Consider the following 17,902-nt stretch of genomic DNA (forward strand, 5'->3'; position numbering starts at 1 on the left):
TACATCGGAAATGTTTTCTCACACATCACCCTCCAAAATGTGTCTGCGATTTTCCAGATGTGGTTTGGTTTTTTTCCTACACCCTCCTAAACTTTGATATTTTCAATGCGGACGTTTCCTTCTACTTAAGAGGCATAACTTTGAAACGGAAGCGAAATTACACAAAGCCCGACACCCTTTTTCGAAGGAGGTATCCTAGAACATACCTGCCGATTTTCAGCCAATTCCATCGGAAGACGCGCGTAAACGAACTAAAAATGTTCATCCTTACATGCAGTTTTATTTCATCGAGAAAAATACGAAAAACCTTTTATGAGATTGATATGAATAGGTGTTAAAAATCCCCTCCGCACTGACAGATGTCGACATGGGTCAGTTTACCACAACAATGAGTTATGACAACTTGAAATAAACAGACGACTAATATTCTGGTGCGGAAACCCGTCGCAGTGAAATCGTCCGAGAAGCGACCTACTAAAAGTTAAACTGCCGTGATTACTTTTACTTAAAAGATTTCGTCGGCGGCATTGGTATTATGTTGCTTAAGTTTAGGCTCCTTCGTTCTCCAGACATTTTTTGAAACCATGCCTCGTGAAGCCAAAAAGCATGAAAAAGAGGAAATCTCGAGGTCTACATTGTCTACATCTACATCTGCGCTCTACTCTATCGTTGTGGAAGTTTCGGAATCGCGTCCGTTCTAAAACAATTTCGTGCCGCTAGCACTTGTTGTACTTTGTCCTTTAGCTTCATTGGCAAGACTAGTGTCCTCGAGTTCCTTCAACCGTTCTTCTTGGTTACAGTACGGTCGCTCGGAGCCAAAGATCTTGTTCGACGCTGAACCTGTGGGTTCCACCAGATTTTCGTCTCTTCAGCTTCCTCGAAGACGAAAATGGGCAAGAATTTTTCATCCTGACATAAAGAAAATTTGACAAGAACGAAAGCCAACTTGTGATGAAACAACCAGATTGAGAACATTTCGCGTGCACAAATGAAATACCACACCGCAATCCACCGTAGGAAAAAAGATGGCGGCTGTACATTTTACCACAATGCCCTGCGAACCTAACACAGCCTTAAGGGCACAAAGAAAGCCAAATTTTTACAATATTTGTCTCTGTACGAAGGATATTAAGTAGCCTATGCTTGAAGATTTTATAATGTTTCTGTACGTTTTTATGAGCTTTGTCAACATTTTCGTGCGCTAAGAACTATGGGTAAATTTAGCAGTCGCCATCTTTTTCCTACGGAGGATTCGCATTATATGTGACAACTGGCGGTGAATTTTAATTAGAGGTGTCGACGCGCTGTAAGGGGTTAATGATATTCAAAGATAGTTTTTGCTTTAACTCAAAAAGTGAAAAAAGCGTTTTCCCCCATTCAATTCTTTTCGCAAAATATTTATCTCAGTCTTCTCAATTTGAACAGCCAAACAGAGATTTTTCGCATTTTTCGTAAAAATCCACCTACCATAATACTTTACGTAGCAAACAGGGTTGACATGTTAAAAGGAGGAGGCCATCAGCCCTTTAAGAGGAATTCTCCTGACTAGCTCATTGAGCTCCTTAGTGTAGGTCAACTTATGAAAAACAATAAAACAGTTTCTTTTTCCCACTCGTTTATTTTTCATTTCAAATCTTCAATACTAAGCACCACAGGAAAAAAAAAAAAAATCGGTCATGCGATTAAGTTGTGCACGCATTCTTAGTTTACATGCCAGTTGCTCATTTTTTAAGAACATGAATTTCCAAGGTAGCTTTACCAGAATTGGACATAGAGTCGCGAAATTTCAGACCAGAACCGAGGGATCTGTCATGCCAACCATTTGCTTTGAAGGGGTTTGCATCATAATACAAATCATAGTACTGATCATAGTTGGCCCTTTGGTTTCCAGGGTACAGCTTAGCATTCCACCAGTTCTGGTAAAAGTTATAATCAAACGGAACAGAGAACATCACAGCAAGTGTTTTGTCGATGCTTGGAATGTAGTAGGCAAGGACTCCGACAGCTCCCGTTGCGACTGGTCCAGACGTTTTGCGAGGTCCGTAAACAACAGCGCATGCTGTGGAAAATAGAATAAAAGAAACAGACAAGCAATTTACACATTTTAAACTCGGCTATCGCAAAATATCGCGATTTGTGAGTGGCAAGCAGATCGATTATTTGCCAACACCGAAGGCCGAGGCAAATAATTGATCTTTGAGATCAGTTGTAAGAAAATAAACCACCACCCTAGAAAATATAACCCTACGCCTTCTGCAAGCCACACAAGACACGTACCAACTTTATCGATGCTCCAGTACTTATACATTTGAAAATATTTGAAATTTCGCAGTATTAGAAAAAAAGTAAACATTTAAAAATCACGACACAATTCAATTTAATATTTAGAAAACATGTTTTCCAAAGGCGTTTGCAACTTTGTAAGCCCTAATGTAAAGATGTTAACAAAAAAAAGCTAATTATGAATACTGAAGTGTCCGAAACATGTTTTCTTAAGTCAAACGTTGCGTCTTCCTTTTGAAGTTTTGAACGCATTTTTAAATAGAAAATTAATATTAAGACCCCTGAACGAAAAACTATGTGCCGAGTTATTTGTTTTTGATCTGCGCTTTCCCGACAAGGGTTTCAAGATGATTTCCGCAGAACATTCAAGCAATAATGGCAAAAATTAAGTTACCAAAAACACTTCATGGCATGGTAATATTTTGAATAAAGGTAGGAAGATCTTATCGAGACCTTAGCTTTCAAGCTGACCCCGCAAGACAAAACTGGACTTGAAGTTAATTATCCATATTTCAATTAAAACGGACGTTTCGCGTTAGTTTAAAACGCAATAACACGCGCTTTAAGCATTTTTACGAGGTTTGACATTCAATTTCTCGAAAATGTTTGAAGATTTAATCGCGGGGTCATCTAGAGAAATGAATTACAGTGAGATGTTTTAAATAGTATTCAAAAAGTTACCGTGCTATAGGTAGAGTTTTAGTAAATAAATTTTGCACTTATTGCTTGAACTTTGAGCGGAATCCGTCTTAATTTCTTTCTTAGTTATGAATCTGGGCCCTTTTAAAGAGACCCCAATTCTGAAAAATGGGGATATCACAGAAAATTACATCACACATTAAGCATGGCGCGAAAAGGTGAAGGATGTTTGCGCAAGAATCCTCTAAGAAAAAAATATACGTATATGTTTAACAAGGTGAAACGTTCTTGCTGGTCATATTGTGTTGAAGTTCAAGTAATATATCAAACACGAGAAACAGTGTTTCATCGGGTTATTCAAACACCGAGAAGACAGTCGAAAATACGACGCGCAGCGGAGTATTTTTGACGAAATTCGAGGTGTTTGGATAGCCGATGAAACACTGTCTCGAGTGTTTGATATATCTTCTCAGTGAAACAAAAACTAAGCAGAAAATCGACTAAATATCTTCCCAGAAATTCTCAAAAAATCTTCTAAATATCAAACATTTTCTAAATATCTTGAAAACTCCTCTAAAAAATCTATTTTTTATCGTAAAAAAAAACATTCCGATTTTAAATCTCTTAGGCCGGCCGAAATTTCTAAAATCTCTTTAAGTGGAAGGAGTTAAAGAAGAAGATTCAGGTGCTTCGATGTTACCAGCTTCCGCCATTTTTAAAATTTGTTCCTTTAGCGCTTTTAGTGATATGGAAAACATTTTTCAACTGGGAAATCGCTAAGCTGTATTGTTTCTGGCATAAAATTTAGTCTTGTTTCAATGGAAAAGCGAGGAAAACACAGCGCTAAGCCAAAATAGGTATCAATATTTTTAAATTGGCCTAACTTTTCTAAATATCTTAATGTTTCTAGAAATCTAGGAAAATTCTAAATATCCAAAAACATATCCAAATATTTGTGGCAAGGCCTAAGCGAGCCTCCCTAAATGCTAGATTCACTTCTCACCGTTATCCACAGAATAAGGCAAGTTTTCATCCGCAGTGCCAGAATAGAAGTAGAAAGAGCCTTGCTGCCAAGGAAGTCCACTTTCGTTGTCAACGCCAATCGCGCATTTGCGTTTCACGTTAGCGAGGACATTTAAGACGTCTTTCAACAGATTGATTGTAAGCTGAGCACCTTCAATAACCGTTCCTGCAGCAACTGAAATGAAATAAGCAAGTTAGTCTCACAACCGAAATGTTTTTAAAACCTTACCACTGAAGTCACCGATCTAAAGATCTACTTGCTATACCAACAGCTCCTGATTTTGACGAGTGGCGGTAAACCTTTGCCATCTTTAGAGGGCTAACTCAACTAGAGTTGCACCAACTAGTAAAGTTTTAATTCCTGTAATGTTCTGTGTATATGCTTTACGTTTTGATATGTTCTGTTTGTTTGTTTTTGATTTGTTTTTGTTTTTTTCTAAGACCGATTCCTAAAGATGATTTACCTTTGCGCTTAGACTTTTCGCTGTCTTGGTCTTCCAAGTCCTTTGGCAGTTTAACTTCAGTGTTATGAGATCGCTCCAAAAGGGCCTCCAGTTCCTATGTAGGAAAAAGGAAAACAAACCAAACAACCCAAAGGGAGAGGGTTTTTTGTTTAGTTTTTAAGTTTCTTAGAGTAAAATTGTAGTTTTTAGGGATAGTTTTGTAAAGGGCGTGGGGAAAAAAATGTATGTGTGCGCTATATAAATGAAGTATTATTATCAGTATTATTATTATTATTATTATTATTATTATTATTATTATATTAGCATTAGGGTTTGTCACCCTAATGCTGATTCGTATAGGGACCTAGAGTTCCAACAGATATACCGCAATCATGAGAACGAGAAGAAGCGCCTTTATGCGCGGAGGGTCTTGGATATCGAACAAGGAACTTTAACTCCCCTTATTTTCACGTCAACAGGCGGCATGGGAAACGAGTGCTTGCAATACCATTCCAGACTGGCGCAGCTGATCTCCATCAAGAAAGGAGAACATTATGCTAAAACAATCTCCTGGATAAGAGCAAGGACATCCTTTGCTTTACTAAGATCCGCACTAATCTGCCAAAGAGGTTCAAGAGCTAGAAGGAAAGCCTTTTGTGAGTTTAAGAACATTGATATTGACGTTGAAACCCAGGAGGGAACCATTATGTAAACACTGTTGAAATAGGTCTTAATAGTTTATTTCTTTTATTTACTTTTACCTTGTAATATACCGATATTGACGTTGAAACCCAGGGAGCCATTATGTAAACACTGTTGAAATAGGTTTTAATAGTTTATTTCTTTTACTTACTTTTACCTTGTATATACCAATTTGTATGGAATATGTTAATTAATGTTATGATGATGATAGTAGTATTAATATTAGTTGTAGTAACCATGATATCATGATTAGATACGGAAACATGTTTTACTTTTTTTATATATATAAATTACTATTACAATTATTATTATTGTTGTTGTTACTATTATTATTATTCAGTTGGATTTTACAGAAAAAAAAAAATAATAATAATTTCTTTTTACCTGGCGATTGGGAACCATTTCAGGGAAGTCGGTCAAACCAGCATCTGCCAACAATGCCTCAGCTTCCCGCTTTGTAAAGAAAAAAAAAAGCTAAAATGTTACAACAACAATCAGCAATGTTTCAAAACGGTCTCTTGACACATTGTTATTTAGGAATGTTTTATGCCAAAATTTAACCGTCCTCTGGCTTGTATGGTTAATTCTCACCTTATCATGACAACATAGTTGAATCAGTTTACAATGCACAAAAAACATCAGCAACAACATCATCACCGTCATCGTAATTATTGTTATTGTTGCAATTATTATATTTATCAATGGTGTTGTCATAAATACTAATGCCAACATTATTATAATCAATTATCATTTTTAGTAACCTGAATTCAAGTTTTCACTTTCTGATTTAATATTTACAATGTATTTGTTTACTTTATTCTTCTTTTCTAATGGACAGCTACAAATATCCAATAAAAGTTGTTATTATGTATCTTGCTTTCGCGGCCGCCGGGCAGTTCTTCTAGTTCCCATGTGGAGCGAAATATATCCAAGGATTTTCTGCGGCTAATTCTTAGTGTCTAACACATGCAAAGGCGTTTTTCAATGAAATTTTGGCCGTTTCAATTTGACTTGCTTGCAAAAGTGTTTAGGTATGGCAGGGTCTCAGCTAGCTTACAAACAGGCTCCCGGCAAGTACAGAAAAACAAATTCGACGAGCAATGCGAGCGGGCGAGCGCAAAACTGAAGAATCTGGAGAGCAAGGCGATCGGGGCGGGACGCTCGCTCGCCGGAAGCCTGTTGATAGGCTAGGTCTCAGCATAAATATTGGATTCTAAAAGGCACCTCGAGTTGCAAAAGCTAATTTTCATGCGCTTTTCCATTTTTCATGTTCGCGTTAAAAATCGAATTTTATTCCTGGCGTAAACCGGACCACAAATGTCACAGCAATTTTACGATAGACGCCATTTACGGTTGCAAACAGAAAGTTTAATCAAAGTGAAGACTGATCATCGCAGTAAATTTTCCAATTTAAGCAATTGGAAAGAAGAAGCCTGAAAAAAATCAGGGCTTCTACGGGATTCGAACCCGTGACCTCCGCGATACCGGTGCGATGCTCTACCAACTGAGCTCGCTCCCAATGTGTGGCTTCATAGCTCAGTTGGTAGAGCATCGCACCGGTATCGCGGAGGTCACGGGTTCGAATCCCGTAGAAGCCCTTATTTTATTTCAGGCTTCTTCTTTCCAATTGCTTAAATTGGAAAATTTACTGCGATGATCAGTCTTCACTTTCATCTACAACCGCAGTTCATATATGATTTATTTCATATAAACTTCACATCATTTCACTCCTCACGGGAAGATATGAACTCAATAAATTGACCTCGCTCCCAATGTGTGGCTTCATAGCTCAGTTGGTAGAGCATCGCACCGGTATCGCGGAGGTCACGGGTTCGAATCCCGTAGAAGCCCTTATTTTATTTCAGGCTTCTTCTTTCCAATTGCTTAAATTGGAAAATTTACTGCGATGATCAGTCTTCACTTTCATCTACAACCGCAGTTCATATATGATTTATTTCATATAAACTTCACATCAGAAAGTTTGATCAATGGCAATAACATCAGTCAATTCTTTCTTTACCTCTCCATTTGGGTTGTTTGGTTTGATCACAGATCCAAAGGTGGTAGTAGTAACCGCGGAAACGATTAGCAGCAAGGAGAAGATAAAACTGAGGCGGTCCATGTTCATCCTAGACAACAATAATAAGACCACAGAACATTCATTACCAATGACATGAAGTTCAACAAACTTACCGAAAGTTGTTTCAACAACGATTTCGGTTTATGTTGGAAACAAACTGATGATTGTTAAAGAGGCAGTTTTAATATAGAAAATACCAAAAAACTGACTTACTGTTTTCCACGCTGTGTATGTATCTATCTCTGCGTAACCTGATACGCCTTTACGTGAAATCGCTCTGAACAGGTTCCTATATACCGTGGAACCCCGCTATACCCACGAGAGTTAATTGTTTTCTATTTCGTCGCCTATTGTTTGCTTTGCCTTTGTTTCTATCAAATCAAAACATTTCTAGCCGCGTTCGGTTTAGTTTCTGCATTTATTAGTTCATTTTTGCGTACTTTTTCCGTGCAGATTAAATGCAGATTAGTTTTTTTCACGTCGTGTTATGTAATCGCTCATTGTTAATTACGTAACCTCGTCAACTCTATTCTTTGAGAAACCAGAAACTGCATACGATAAACGCTGCCAACGTAGGATCTACAGGAGATCTGATCAGCCAAAAAAATGTATGAAGACAAACAATAGACTGCAAGACTGATACCTCGTCAAAAATGTTTCGAGACACCAACATGACAAGAACCGATAAAGAAGGATCGCAACAGTGGACAGCTGTTTCGCCCTTCTTGGGGCTCGTCAGCACTGTGTAGCGAAGATATGTAACGTCAGCCCAACAGCCAACGCACATAAATTGCAAAATGACCCCAGTTCACTATATCAAGTTCCGTACTTTGAACTCACTTGCGCCCCGAAACACGCGTGGCCACATCACGTGTTTCGGAGCGCAAGGACACAAAGTGGCAAGATTGGTGTCTCGAAAAGCAAAAGAATAAATGTGGCTGGACAAGGCCAGCCCAGACATTCACACATTGTTTACACCCGCCTTACGATCACCGCGTTAACACAGTTACGTCGTTATTATGGCCACTTTTTTTCTTCCAGCGAAACGCCCATACATTTTCTAATAACAAAACCCCATTAATGCGGCCACGACGTTAATAAGACGAAAAGCCACATCCTGAAATCCCAACCTGTATAATCGTTCATAATTTTATCCAGTTTATACGGCAATTAAAGCCAGTTATGTTCACCTTTCCAATGTTAATATTACATGTAGTGAGTGAAGTTTCGATTTTTAAAAAGTATATCTGCATTCCGTATGCTTATAAAAGGACTGTTGTCTAGAAGCGCAATTGTAGTACATTTGTTAAGACTTCGCTCGGTTTAGACCAACCATGAAACTTAATTTGGCCGTACCCTGTTAATACGACCATATTTTCATGGCCTGTTGGTGACCCTATCAACGGGGTTCCACTATAGGCAATGCCTATTAGAGAAACATTGATGACTACGCTATTTTGTAGTCTTCATGTTAGAATGTTTGGCGATCCTTGCCTTCTCTCTTCTTTGCTGCACGTGACTGGTTCTAAAACTGAAAATGACAATGGCACTGAAATGAACTCTTTTACTTCTGGCCACTTGCAGAGTTCAGACAACTTTTACTGCACAATCAGTTTATCTCCACGAGCTAATTAAAGCAAAGGGAATTTGCCATAGACGATGAAATGCAATTGTTCTAAACTATTCAAAGTGGTCGGTTTGTGATTAGCGCAATCGCTAGTTCGCGCTCTGTTACTTAACCTTGTTCTTAAAAATTTTATAAGTTTGAATAAAGTTAAATTTGTATGCATTCTTTTGTTTGCTCTGTGCTTGAGAAAACTTCACTTAGAAACACTGAATTAATTTCGAGGAAAAGGTTGTTGTTATTCATCGTAGTAGATACAATAATAAAGTGTATTATCGTTTGTCTCACGATGTAGTCACTTGAGATGTAGATCGCGACGTTTCGACTGCTTACTGCTAGTCTTCTTCAGGCGATAAGGTGGACTGATTGCACGGTATCATTTATATCACAAAGGTCGGCTGTAATTGGTGCATTTCGATCCTCCTATTGTTCCATTGTTCTGGCAAGTAGCTGTTCCCTCAGTGGTCCGCTGTTGTACCGTTCTCCTGTTGTTGTGTTTCTTGATCGTGGGTATCCATGCTTCAGGAATCTCAATTCCACTATCCCTGTTGATGTTATTAGGGTGAAGTCTTATGTGAATAGCTTCCTTGACCCTACGTGTGTACCAGTGAGGATCGCGATCAATAAACTTGACCTCATTGCAGATAGGATAGTGGCCGGTCTCGTGGGTGTGTTCAGAAACGGCGGAGGTTTGGGTACGGGTGAGTCGTATAGCCCTGTCGTGTTCTCTGATCCTCTCCTGCATAGATCCCCCTGTTTCCCCGATGTAGACTTTGCCGCACTCACAGGGAATCCTATAGACAACACCATGTTGCTTAGCCGAGTTGACGGTGTCCTTTGGTCGCACTAAGTGTGACCGAAGTGTCGTGTTGGAATTAAAGACGGTGCGAGTGCCTTGCTGTTCTAGGCAGCGGCGGAGAGACTCCGAAACTCCTTGGACATAAGGTAAAACGGCGGTGGATTTAAATTCCGCGACAGGCTCTCTTGAATTAATTTCTTTAGTTTCTGGAAGGAATTTGCGGCTAGCGGTTTTGGCTCGAAATCCTTACTCAAGAACTAAAATATTTTAGGCCTTATTATTCTAGGAAACAATAGGGAAGGACTTTCACAAAGAAAATTTTTACCTAAACTTGTCTGGGGTGGGTGCATGAAATCACAGACAAAGATCATGATAACAAATAGAAGCTAACAATAAATTTACTGGGCTGAGTCTTCTCTTTGGATGTATCGTCTTTTGCTGACAGTCTTCCACGATGACCGAAACCTTCCTAACAGCCTAGCTCTCTGTGAGAACTAAATGTTATCTGTAACATTGCTTCCTTTTAAGAAGTCGTAAACTTGAAACAAATAAATTTGAAATTGACAGCTGTAATTTCGATAAAAAAAAAACAACAAAAAAACAAAAAAACAAGTGCAATTGAAACTCATTTCACAATTGCTAGAACTTGTTTGCACCTGTGAAGCTTTGAATCAGTGCATGCCCAACTACAATTGTCTTGGGTAGGCCTCTAAGAATCAACTTAATAAAAAAATTTTCATCGAACGAGAAACACTGAAAATTCGTCATAAAAAAGAAATTTAAGGAACTTTAAATCAACTTTAAAGAGTATCCGTACCTAACAAACGTTTTTGCATACCCAAATTCAAATTATAAGGTTAATGTTGAGCACAACAATTATGATAAGACTCCAGGATTTTAAACAAATGAGGACAAAAGGTTACCTTATCAGGTCGGTTAGGCAAGTTTGTAATGTGTTGCTAAGGGAATTATTCTTTGTCTCCAGGCATTCTGTTGATTAGACCTGACACGTAAAATGTTATCAAAATTGTGTTTAATTGCAGTCCATTGTTTAATGGTGTTAACCAGTTCCAAACTAACAATGGTTACAATAAAATATAATAAATTTAAAAATAACTTCAATCAAGGTGTATTAAATTGTTTTTATTTGTTGATCCTAACGTTTGGAAAACATAAAATTGAGCTTTAAGCTTGAGTGTTCGTCTAATGCTTAATCATTAGATGTTCTCTACACGAAACAATAAGTTATCACTTACTAGTTTTATTTAAAATAACCACTATGCATTCCAAGAAACTATTTAAAGTATATATTTCAGTGTATTTTGAATTAAACTCGCAGAATGTCAAACCAAGGTGATGTTTGCCGTTAACAAAAGGGCGCAAAATATTTCTGAACACACCGACTTTATTTTGAATCAACATAATATTGACGAAATAATTCATTTCCTTGATAGACGATATGTTGCTCTCCCTGATTTTGTTAGTAGTTATTTTAAAAGAAACTGTTGTCACCATTGCACCGGGAAGCTTAATTTTATACCTGTGTACTTTACTTTCAAAAACCAAACCATTCTAATTTAGAAAGTGAAAACTTTTTCAGGTTCACCTTACGTTTCCTAAAATTTCTATTGTTATGACAAATTTCCATTTTTTTTTTCTCGGTTGTCGAATTTTTTTATATTGAGGAAACAGAGCAGAGGTACAAACAATGCCAGACGCCTCGACGGAATTCGCTAATTTTTCGCCTTGACACCTTTAGGCCGCACGGACTAAACGTGGAATTCATTTTTTAAGGAATTTCGCGCGAAAATCTTCCAGTCGATCGTGTTTTTTGTTAAGATTTTACCGCAGTCAGATAATGAGTAACTTGTGTGAGAAATGCAAAAAGCATGAGCTACAGGGGTTTATATTTAAAAACATCGAAGGTGAGTCCACGGAGGCCAACGATCTTGGTCATATTTTGTACAAGTGGGTCTTGCGTAAATAATTCCAAATGTTAACAACGTTTTCACAAAACTTAACCCTTCAAGAGACATATGAAACCGCTTCACAGATAAACGAAGAGCTAAAAGACGGAATTCGATGGTGCATTTTACAAAAAATTCAAACTTCTAATCGATAAATTTTAATCGGTAGAGAAAACGATACATCATTAGAAAAATAGGGGTCACCGAATTTCCAAGATCGTTTAATCCAGGCAAAGCTATAGCAATGGGCATCTGCCCTATCATTGCCCAATTTATTACTTGGCGCACTTGATGCATGAGGTGGCGTGTGAATTTCCGAGCGCAGTAAGGATGCGCAGAAACAATTAGCTCGAAGGTCCTTAAACAGCTAGACGCGCGCACGCTTTCACCTATCCCTTAGAGTCGCGTGTCTAATTGTTTATTTCTTCGATGACGTGTCACATTCAACACTTCGAACTGAAGAGGGGCAAGGCCCGAAACGTCTGCCAATTAGATACTTATAATTTTATTTTGGCACTATTCTATTACTATTGATAACTTAAGTATCAAATTCCCCAAGCTTTGGAGCTCCGCTCCGCTATTTACACTGTATTTACACTACCATCTGGCGATGACGACTTTTAAATGTAGAACTGGGTGCGTGCTGGACGCCATGTTTTCTAGATATACATAAACAGCTAGCATCACTAAACGCACAAGGAACTCGCAGAGTTTACAGATTCCAATGCATCAACAGAGAACACATCTCGTCCTGGCGATGTCGAGTTATGTTCTCTGTTGATGCATTGAAGTTGCTTCCTCTCTGAGCTGGTTCACTTCACCATATGTAAAGTTCACGTGCATTTCGAAACTGCTCATCACACTGTAGCCGAGAAAATCGCAGAACAAAAAGACCTGAAATATTCCAGCTGATCTAGGTTTGTTGCATGAGGCCGAGGTTCGCTTCGCAAAATACGTGACGCGGAGTAAGACTGTCACGACAGTTCTTTCCGGCTTTCCGGTTCCCCGGTAAACCGGAAGTAACTTTTCTTTTCAAGATAACGCTGTTGTAGTAAAATTCTGGCCAGTCTGATATGAATTTTTTTAACCTGAGTTCTCTTTTGTCGTTTGATTTCTTGGAACTTGAGGTCTTAAACGTTTTCTCGTAGAATTTTCACCATTTCTGAGTTAACCAGCTCAATGTTGACCAAAGCTATTGAAATATCTCAGACTGTAAAAAACGGTGTAAATAAAGTACTTATTTTGTAGGAGAATGTTGACCTAAAGCCCCCCTCATCTCGGTCATCATTTTGCCGAAGATTTAGATGGATGCCTTTGTATAAAATTGAACGCCTACACGGTGCCATGTTGAGAACCGCTTTTGAGCTGACGGGCCAACCTTGGCAACCTTGCATACAGCCGATGCGCCTGAAATTTGAATTGGCCAATCAGGATTCAGCGGGAGGGAAAACTGTACTGTCCTGAAATGAAATGCTTGTTAACAGGAAAGGCAATGAAGTCGAGCAACGTTTCTCACTACTGGAGAAGACAGTAAATATTCACGAAAATTGAGTTACAATTCAAAGATCGGAACATGAAATATAAAACACTTTGTGAATCCAAGCTTTTAATTTTGGACTGAAAATAGGTCGCTCGCGTCTGACAAATTACTCTTCGATGGCTGTCACCAAGTACGATAATAGTTGTCTCATATCGAACAAAATATTCTGTGCCTCATCATATTAAGCCCAAAATTCTCGAGTTAAGTATCAGAAGAGGCCCAAGCAACTCCAGTATTGTCTTTATTTTTGTTAGTTGGGAACAAAAATACTATTCGCATTATGAACACTTACCTAAAGGCTGATTTTTATTCAGAGAGAAAAAGTGAATCTAGTGATATTCAATGGTGTCAATTCGAAAGCTTAAAACAAAAAAATAGTATATATCAACCAGAGTTTTTAACGTTTATTTACATGGCTTTTTTTTTTTTTTTTTAATTTTAATTTTTATTTTAAGTTACTGATTCAAAAAAGTAGGGATTACCGTACTCGTTTAGGGAAAAATTAAGATGTATGTCATTGTCCAGCTTGGCTTGAATAAAATCTATTATTGTTGTGTTTGCCGAAGCTAATTTCTTGAGCTGTCCATCTTAATTTAGACCGTTCAGAGTACCACCTTTTGGTTTGCCTCCAAATAATAAATGCTAGAGAATGTCCAAAGAGATTTTTTCTGTGTGCGCACAGACTAAACTAGATGTGTGATTGACATCCAAACAAAAATACGCCAGTATGGTGTACTTGAATGACAAGCCTTTAGAGAAAATAGTGATGATCTCTGAGCGGTATAAAATGTCATCCTGGAATCATGTAATCACTCTCAAGTCGGTGGAATGCCTACTTCCTCGTTTGGGGACTTGTTTTCATGAAATCTCCGTAAAGCTCTCGAGCTTTCCGATTAAAACTCGTAAACTCCTAAGGGCATTCCATGAGCACTCCGGAAGCCCTCGGGGTTATTTCCGCTGGAGCTTCCGACACTGTATTAGCGGACGGAAGGTGAAAACGGGAATGACGCCATGTGAAATCAATTTATTAATTAACCCAAAAAGAAACGAAGGCATGATTGATCACCGCAGTTATGCACACAACTCAAGTAGTTGTGAAATTAAAGCCTGAAAAAATCTCCGCAGCTCTAATATATGATCATTCATAATATAAATTCGCACCTCGCCCCCAGGATTTCACGCGGCAATATCTCCTCGCGGTTTATTTACGGTCTCGCTCGACGGACTAAGCGAAAGAAGTACTACTCGTAGTCCAATTTAGCCAAGCCTAAAAGCGGAACTTTCGGGCCAAGTTGCTCAAAGCCCGATTATGTTAACCCAGGATAAGCGAAAATTTTGATTTCAGTTTGTAAGTTGTGGTGAGGTTTTCTGTATGTTGTTTGGCCTTTTGTTTTGAGTTGAATAATCTTATAATACACAAAACAAAAGTAGTGAAAAGCATTTGTATTGAAGAAAAATCTATACTTCGGTTAACTTTTAATCCTAGGTTAGCGTTAACCCGCTTCCGAACAACCCGGCCCTGTTTACAACCAGCTAACCTGACATGAGCTCGCCATCCAGTCGAAAACCAGCACTCGGTCATAGGTCAACTAAAAAAAAAAACGTGTGACCTAGATAAGCTTAAAGCTTGAGCCCATGATATGATCAGGTAATACTGGTCAGGGAATACCTTGTTTTTACAGTTGTCAATCGTCCTATTTTTTACCATAAAACCCGAGCCAAACGGACTCGCAAGCGGTCGCAAGTAGCTGCAAGTTGAACTTAGGAGGTAGATAATTGCGTTGGGTGGCCAAACGGACACGCAAGTTTCCTCGCAAGTACACAAAAGTCGCAAAAAAAAAAAACCCATTTCAAGGCAGACATATCCTGTATTTCATTGGCTGATAATAGATTAATGGACGCCACTCCGTCATGCGCTGTGTAGCAGGAGCCCCGGCGTTCATCCAGCTTGAGAGTGAAAACAAACTGACCGGGGTAGAAAGAGTCGCTGGGCTTAGGTTTATTCGGTTCGTATCTTGTTGGAGTCAAAGTAGAGCCAGACACACCTTCCATTCCATAACATGGAGAATGATCGCCATAATTCCCCTTGTCAGTTGTGTGAAACCCGAAAAATCTGGTACCGTCTGACACACCATATCTGATATCACTGTCGGGCCCTTGTCCAATACTGACGTCATTTGCAACAGTGATTTCTACGGTCATCCTTACAGGCGCCGGCGGGAATCATAGAAACTTTGAGAAGAGCGGCGTTTCTTATTGAGCCTGCGTTGAATGTAAGTTGATCAGCGGTAACTGTACGAGAACTGTCAATGTAGGACGCATGCGTCTCCAACAAAGAAGGAGTCATGGTTTGATGGTAAATCAAGTTTTCCTGAAAACGTCATTAACAAAGTAATCAAGATCGACTCCTAAAGTTAAGCTATAGCGGAGCTTCAGTTCGCTCAGCGGAGTACCACGGGTAAAAATTAATAGCGAATAACTTGCAGGTAGTTTTCCATCAGACATAACTAGAATAGGTAATTGAAATCACGAGCGTCCGAGCAAACCACTCGACTCACCTTTACATTACAGAAATTCGCTGAACGTACCGACTGCTCACAACAGGAAAGAGCGACCTAAATAAAAAGAAAGTAAACAATTAGTCGTTGAATAATGACAGGGGATACTCCACAAACATTTACTTAGGGGAGTGTGAGCCGCTTCTTGAAACATTTGCCTTCAGTTTCAGACTAAAAGATGCTATTTTAATTACCCTATCTCTGGCTTAACCTAGTAATTGATACCTATTTCAGACCAAATTCTACTCAGGAACCTTTTGCGTAATTATTTTAGAAGGCCCTCAAATAAGATTGATAAAAACGCATCTTTCATAAGACGAATATCAACAAGGATAAAAATATCTTCTTCCAAGACTTACACATAAAGCTGACTAAGGCGTACAAACCATACTCTATTTCAAAATGTTAAAAATCGATACCCTATTTCAGACCAAAACGGCTAAAAAGCCAGGCGCTTTGGCGCCGCACATAACTGTTTAGGGGGGAAGGGTAGATGCCACCCTCCATAAGTTAATTTCAGAGTTTTGAAAAGACTATTTACTCTAAGGGGTTGAAACTTTCAGTAGCTGTTCATTAATCCTTCTGTATTTTTTCCTCCAGCTTTCTTCATCAAATTGCAAATATTTACGAATTTGTACATTTCGTAACTATTCTGGCTTGATTTTGTATTAAGTTCCGTTTTTTCTTGAATTTTTAAGGAAAATAGTGGCTAATAGTGAAATCCAAGATAGTGGATCTAAGATGGCTAGTCAAATGACGTCATAATCAACAAAGCTGGTATCATCTTGTAGAGCAATCTCAGGGCTATCCGGAATCAATGTAATTACCTTATCTCGCTGAACGAAAACCCAGGGGAGGGGTTCCATCCACCCATCCCCCTTGGTACCATGTTGGGGGTATGAATTGGCTTGTACGTCCGAGGGTCCACATACAAGGCAAGACCCCCAGACATTCATCACGATCGTCCCTAGTATAGCGTAGTTTTCTTTCAATGAATGACCAAAGGTTGATTCCGTCACTGTACCAGATCATCCAAAATTCCTGCCTAGACTAAGTTCTAAGCTAGTTTTTGGAATCTTGTTCTTTCTTAGTTCCAGTGTTCTAATACCAACTCATCAGAGGTACCCAGCGGATCGATCGTTTCGGTAAAATATCTGTTCGGTAGGTCTTTTGATTTAGTTAATAACCTCTCGGATTTTCTCTGGGGAGCTCTTACCTCGTACTTTCGTGATTTGAGACAATTGATGCATTTTGTTTTGGGACTGGTAAGAAAAGAGACGGTTCGGGTACCGCTCATCTGTTGTTTTCTGCAAGCAGAAAGTGAAGCGCACTGCTCAAAATAGGGTCAGGTGGCGGGCGCTAGTTGACGACCTATTTTCCATCAGGAACAAGGAGGATTGAGTTAGTGAGTGAGTCATGTTTTCGGCAAGGCAATACGACCTAAGGCTTTCGGGAAATTGACTTAAAAGTCCTAATAAATTCGACAGGACAAGCTCTAATATGACTAAACAAATAAAAACTAATGTATCTCGGCCTTAAATTAACCCACAGAGCTTTAAAAGTACTAAAACAGCGTTTTAGTATGAACAATTTGAGACAAACCGACGTTGGGTGCTCCTGCAGCTGACACATAACAAACGTTTTTAAAAATTTTTAAGACGCGGCTGCTAATCCGCAGGCATTGAAACAGCAGCAGTAAAATCTGCATATTCACACGATATTGAGCGATCAGTCGATATAGTCCGAACTGCGAGGGACAAACAGAAAGTATAATTGCTACATGAATATATCATAGACGCGACCAGTTAACAAGAACACTTTTGCGTGTTATTGTCCCGAGTTCTCTTACGCCAGTGTTCTCAGCAGGTCTTAATGGCAAGTGTGGTAAAACAAACAAACAAACAAACAAACTCGGAGGCAAGTAATTCCTGATGCAAAAGGTCCCATGGAACAGTACCCTTTACCTACGCATTCGCCGGAATTTTTTACTGGAAAAAACTTGAGGCTGCTGTTTAGATGTCTAAATCACTTACCTTTCAGTGTCTTCAATACGTCAACGGCTTATTCGAAAGAGCAAGAAGACAACAGCTAAATGGGTCGTTAAAAGGGTAAAAACAGAAACTTTCGATTCGCAAAACCTACTTGTGTCTGTAAGAAAAGAAGTGAATTTATCGTCGAGCGCCAGTTAATCTGTGTTACGCGGACCTTTGCAAGGAAATGATTCACAATAGCCGGACTAACATT

At 38.9% G+C, this 17,902-nt stretch overlaps 1 protein-coding gene across 1 annotated transcript; it reads right to left on the bottom strand.

Annotated features, from left to right (window-relative positions):
* Positions 1-1,598: 1,598 nt before the first annotated feature.
* On the bottom strand, positions 1,599-5,753 carry LOC145494291 (DELTA-actitoxin-Afr1e-like). The gene is made up of 5 exons (XM_081473731.1): positions 5,682-5,753; positions 5,475-5,543; positions 4,410-4,503; positions 3,926-4,141; positions 1,599-2,059 (listed from the first exon to the last, which is right to left on the bottom strand). The coding sequence occupies exons 1-5, from the start codon at positions 5,751-5,753 to the stop codon at positions 1,722-1,724; spliced, it is 789 nt and encodes a 262-aa protein (XP_081329857.1). The 3' UTR covers positions 1,599-1,721.
* Positions 5,754-17,902: the final 12,149 nt, after the last annotated feature.

Source organism: Orbicella franksi, chromosome 8 (genome assembly GCF_964199315.1).
Source record: "Orbicella franksi chromosome 8, jaOrbFran1.1, whole genome shotgun sequence".
Taxonomy (NCBI): domain Eukaryota; kingdom Metazoa; phylum Cnidaria; class Anthozoa; order Scleractinia; family Merulinidae; genus Orbicella; species Orbicella franksi.

Excerpts from the sequence above, each read along its gene's own strand:
- LOC145494291 (XM_081473731.1), bottom strand. The coding sequence starts at position 5,753 with ATGACGGTGATGATGTTGTTGCTGATGTTTTTTGTGCATTGTAAACTG. Across the intron at positions 5,544-5,681 it reads AACTATGTTGTCATGATAAG|CGGGAAGCTGAGGCATTGTT; the intron begins GTGAGAATTAAC and ends TTCTTTACAAAG. Across the intron at positions 2,060-3,925 it reads GCCTTATTCTGTGGATAACG|CATGCGCTGTTGTTTACGGA; the intron begins GTGAGAAGTGAA and ends TATTTTCCACAG.